This window comes from Falco biarmicus, chromosome 19, assembly GCF_023638135.1.
Source record: "Falco biarmicus isolate bFalBia1 chromosome 19, bFalBia1.pri, whole genome shotgun sequence".
Taxonomy (NCBI): domain Eukaryota; kingdom Metazoa; phylum Chordata; class Aves; order Falconiformes; family Falconidae; genus Falco; species Falco biarmicus.
Genome location: NC_079306.1, coordinates 6,133,693 through 6,138,975, shown reverse-complemented (window position 1 = coordinate 6,138,975; position 5,283 = coordinate 6,133,693). Strand labels below are relative to the sequence as shown.

Sequence of the window (5,283 nt, the reverse complement as noted above, 5' to 3'; positions counted from 1 at the left end):
GAGCTCTCACTGGTGTTTCCCTCTCCCTGGCCCTTCCCAGCCCAGCCCCCCCCCCAGCTCTGCCCACCTCCCCTGCCCTCTCCCCAGCCCAGGCAGACACAGCAGCCCACGCGGGGCTGGCCCCATGCAATTGCCCACCCAAAGGGGGCTGCAGAGCTCTGGGCACTCACCCCATGGCCATAGACCATCACAAGGGCACAGGAGATGCTGGTGGGCAGAGAGGGGTCTCCTCCTGCCAGTCAGCCCCAGGGCTGGCACCAGCCATGGCATGAGGACACAGAGGCCATTGCCTCCCTCTGTCTGCTGCTCCTCTCTCACAGGGACCCTGATTGCCCACTCCTGGCAGCCCCTCGGGGCCAGTCCCTGTCCCCAGCACCAGGCTGCTGGCCTGGGGGCTCCCCAGGGCACCTCCTGCTGCACCAGGGACACAGCAGCCTGCCCCAGCTGGGGCATCCACAGAGACACCTGCTCTTGCCCACGGATGTGGTCTCAGGCATGGCCCTGAGCAGGCGGTGCTGCTGTGCAGGGCAGCGGTGCCTGAAAGCCCAGGGAGATGGTCCCAGGCACATCCCTCTTGGTCACCCACCATTCCCATGGGCACTGGGCCCCCACACGCCAAGGCTCAACACAGGCCCATGCCCTAACGCGTTGCCCCATGCCCTCCTCCCCTGAGCCATGGAGAACCCAAGATCAGAGACGTTGTTCAGGAAACAATTCCTGCAGCTTGTTCCTCAGCTTGGCTTTGGAATTAGTGCCAAAAGTCCAAACATTGGAACTGAGAAATCCTCCTTTTATTACAGAGATATGAGCCAGGAGTCAAGGTTAATTGTGCACCCATGCACATGTACAAAGAACACCAGGTCAGACAGGCTGGGTTCCCACGTGCAACAGATTCAGACATTCTAGACAAACAGGATTGTCACAAATAGAATGCTAAACGCACTGGAGTTTCCAGAAATGAAGTGGAAATGCCTTGTGAAGGGACATGGATAATTTGTTGCTTCCGAGATACACCTGACTGCATCAGCTTCTTCAGTGCGTCCTTCAGCTCCTGGTTCCTCATGCTGTAGATGAGGGGGTTCACTGCTGGAGGCACCACCGAGTACAGGACTGCCACCACCAGGTCCAGGGATGGGGAGGAGATGGAGGGGGGCTTCAGGTGGGCAAACATGGCAGTGCTGAGAAAGAGGGAGACCACGGCCAGGTGAGGGAGGCACGTGGAAAAGGCTTTGTGCCGTCCCTGCTCAGAGGGGATCCTCAGCACAGCCCTGAAGATCTGCACATAGGACAGAACAATGAAAACAAAACAGCCAAAGAATAAAGAGGCACCAGACACAATAAGCCCCACTTCCCTGAGGTAGGTGTGTGAGCAGGAGAGCTTGAGGATCTGTGGGATTTCACAGAAGACCTGTCCCAGGGCATTGCCTTGGCAGAGCGGCAGTGACAGTGTATTGGCCGTGTGCAGCGCAGCATAGAGAAACCCACTGGCCCAGGCAGCTGCTGCCATGTGGACACAAGCTCTGCTGCCCAGCAGGGTCCCGTAGTGCAGGGGCTGGCAGATGGCCACGTAGCGGTCATAGGCCATGACGGTGAGGAGAGAACACTCCGCTGAAAGGAAAAAGACAATCAGGAAGAGCTGTGCAGCACATCCTGAGTAGGAGATGTCCCTGGTGTCCCAGAGGGAGTTGGCCATGGCTTTCGGGAGAGTGGTGGAGATGGAGCCTAGGTCGAGGAGGGAGAGGTTGAGGAGGAACAAGTACATGGGTGTGCGCAGGTGGTGGTCGCAGACTATGGTGGTGATGATGAGTCCGTTGGCCATGAGGGCAGCCAGGTAGATGCCCAGGGAGAGCCAGAAGTGCAAGAGCTGCAGCTCCCGCGTGTCTGCCAATGCCAGGAGGAGGAACTGGGTGATGGAGCTGCTGTTGGACATGTGCTGCCTCTGGGCATATGGTCCTGTCACAGGAGAAAAAGACAGTGATAATTTAGGGGAGACTTCTGCAAGCAAAATCAAAGCCATTTCCCACAGACCATCCCCCCGTCACACACAGACATCCCTCTCTTTTCTCGGAGACCTTCCTGCAGCTGTGTGGCTGCAGCCCTGCTTGGTGCTGGCCGTGTGGGTGATGAAGAGCAGGGCATCTGCCCACGGGCTCTTGACCAGCCAGCCCCACTCTGCAGCAGTGGGTGGGGGCAGGGACCAGTCCTGGTGTTTAACTTTGTCCTCTGAAACCAGTGCCAACGCAGAAGGGCTGGTCAGCGTCTGCAGCGCCAGTGCTAAGGAACGGGAAGGGTGAAGGCATTGTAAGAGAGCTTGAGTTTTTTTCACAGCTCCCCCCCATCTCTCCTGTTGCGTATTCTCGGATGTCAGAAAAGCAGAGCATTTTTGCTGCCCTCCGGGGGAACAGAGTGAGGTCTGTGAGGCAAGAGGATTGCCTGTGGGTGAGTGCACAGTGAGGGGAGGTGGTCTGTCCTTCTGGTTCCCAGTTTCTATGGGCTTGCACCTTCCTGAGATGAATGGTGGCCACACTCCCATGTTACCCTGAAATACCACAAGGCACTGCTGAGAACGGACTGACCCACCACAGACCAGTAAAGGTTGTAGACTTTCATCAGAACTCAGCATCCCACCCACAGCAAAGGATACACAGCTCATTTCACCCACCCCAACAGTGTTTTCTCCATCACAGAAACTCTACGCTTCTATGTGGGGCTTTCAGATCACTAATGGGTGCGAGGGGACAGGTTTCCACTCTGGAGGGCAACTCGCTGCTTGGAAGGGAACTTCAAGGAGGTAGCCAAGTGCCCTAACAAGAGCATCAGGTTCAGGGAGAACCAGCCCATTGCCCAGCCCCACATAGGGCATTGCCCACAGCCCCACAGCTGGGAGGAAAGCTGGGACACTTGTTCCCATGGACACACCTGCAGGAGAGGACCCACAAGGTCAGAGTGTGACTCTGCAGCTGAAACACCCATCCCCAGAGAGCCTGACAGCAAGAGCTAGAGAATAAAACTAACCCAAAACGGCAGAGAAAGAAGTAAAATTGCACTGAAGGTCGAGGTAAGAGTGTCCAGGGCGAGCGAGCCAGGCACTGAGGGCAGCGTTGCCCTTGCCCAGCTCTGCTCGCCACCTCCCACACACCAACACTGCCGGGCAGCTGCTCTCAGCCCCTGTGCTCTGCAGAGGGACCGGGGCACGTGGCTGCAGAGCTGCACCGCGGCTCTGCTGGAGCTCTGGCTGCAGAGGGGGTGGCTCACGCCTCGGGACCCCCAGCCCTGAGGGCAGAGGCTTTGCTGGGGGGAGAGCAGGCCAGGGGGATGCCTCAGAGAAAGGGGTCTGCACTGCACATGGTCAGAGAGAGCTTTCTGATTCTCCCTTCAACAACAATTCTGTCTGAAGTTTCCTATCAGTCCCTGATCATATCGCTTCTGCCAGGAGATTTTCCTTGTGGGAGGTATCTCCCTGTGCCAGGTCTTTCCCCGTCAGCGCTCACAGATCCCATCACAACCTCTGTGCTCTGGCCCTACACAAAGCTGCCTGTCTGCAGGGCACTGGCTGGGCGCAGGTTACTTGTTTGCAGGTAGAATAATGGTCAGGTGAGACTGAGCCTGGTGGATCCAGCAAAGGCAAAGCTCCTTTTGTCCGTGGGAAAGGAGTGACTGAATGCACATAGGAAGACTCAAATAAAACCCTCTGATATTTCAAAGTTACAATTCAGGAGTCTAGGGGACTTGTCATTATTAAGAACTCCTTCATCATGTATTCCAACCCATTCCCCAAGAGTATAAAACGGAAACAGACTCAAGAAAGTACTTTACCTTTACACTAACCTTGCTTTGTACTAATTTTTGAAACCACCAATGGAAAATATTCTGGCAGTGAGCGGAATCTGTGAGCAGCCCTGAAGCACACAACACCCTCTTAACAACAGATAAGCACTTCCTTGTGTGGGGTCACTCCTTGCACACACAGCTTCTCCCCGCAGCCGCACGGGAGCCCCCGGCAGGCTGAGAGCTGCCCCTGGCAGGCGGCAGAGCCCCTGCCCCAGCACACAGCCCCCTGGGCTGCAGGGACCCTGCTGGCAAGGACAGCCCTGGGCACCCCTGCCTGCACAGCCACCTTCACAGCCCTGCAGCCGGCCCTGGCACAAGGCAGCCCACATGCCCTGGCCCTCCCACGCTGCAGCAGGGAAGCCCTGCTCTGCAGCACACTGGCCTCCTCCACAGCAAAAGGCTCCCACACGGTCCCACAGGCTGGGGGGGCCCAGCTGCTGCAGACCCGGCTAGGAACTGCAGAGGCATTGCCCTGCAGCCACACACTTACCGGCTCCAGGGCTCTGCAGATTTCTCCAGCAGGGAGCTCTCAGCAGCCCCCCACCAAGGGCTGCTTTTGAGCTCTCCCTGCCTCCCTCCTCTGCCCCTCTGGGCTCCCTCCAGGTGTCCCTGGGGCTGCAGGGGAACCTGCTGGGCAGCAGGATGAGGCAATCCCTCACGGGCCTTGCCTCTCCTGGGGGGACACACTTATTTCCAGCAGTGGCAATTCCCTTACTAGAAAAAGTTTTCTGCAGGAGTATCAACTTTTGTTAACCCATTACTAGAGAGGACACCAGGAAAACTGCAGCAAAGGATCCAAGTACTCCTAAAGGAGCGTGTGTGTATGTGTGTGTCTGGTGGGTCTGCAGGCAGGGGCAGGGAGGATGTCTTCAGTGCTTCAGTAAGCCCTGCAGAGCCCATTTCAGCACTTCATTGCACAGTCCGAGGGCTCAAGACTCAGCTCTCCTTTGCCCAGGCCATGTCTCTGCTCTGAAGCAAAGCCTTTGCACCCCCGGGCTCGGGGACACTTGGTACCAGGTTGCCTTATGGCCAGGCAGAGCTGGGCTGGTGCCACAGCTGGGGGGCTTCAGCCCAGATGTGCAGCAGTGCCCTCAGCCAGGGGCCCACGCAGAGGCAGCTGCAGCCCGTCCTGTTGCAGACAGAGCTGTGACCCTGAGGGAACCAAGTGCCAAGGCAGGTGGCAGAGCTCAGCACAGCTGCTCGGCAAGGACAGCAGCCTCCAACAGCCCAGGCATCCACCACGCGGTTTAGACCGGTGAGGCAATTCCAGGGCACCCGAAGGAGTGTTCCCTCCTTCTGCACAGGCCACAGCCTGCCAGTGTATGACCTGGGGCCTGCACTCTGCTGCTCTCCTGCCTCACTGCCCCTGGGAGACGAGACTCCACCATTGCTTTGCTCCTAGTACCAAGGTGGACACGAATGATGCAGGGTTTCAGATCCAGGGGAGCATCA

The 5,283-nt window shown here is 57.7% G+C and overlaps 1 protein-coding gene across 1 annotated transcript; it reads right to left on the bottom strand.

The window, feature by feature from the left end:
- Positions 1–919: 919 nt before the first annotated feature.
- Positions 920–1,984, bottom strand: LOC130141604 (olfactory receptor 14C36-like). Its single transcript, XM_056322630.1, has one exon. It carries the CDS (start codon positions 1,928–1,930, stop codon positions 920–922), a length of 1,011 nt encoding a protein of 336 aa, XP_056178605.1. The 5' UTR covers positions 1,931–1,984.
- Between the last annotated feature and the right edge of the window lie 3,299 nt (positions 1,985–5,283).

Bases quoted from the DNA above. Each gene is read 5' to 3' on its own strand.
- LOC130141604 (XM_056322630.1), bottom strand. From the start codon at position 1,930: ATGTCCAACAGCAGCTCCATCACCCAGTTCCTCCTCCTGGCATTGGCA.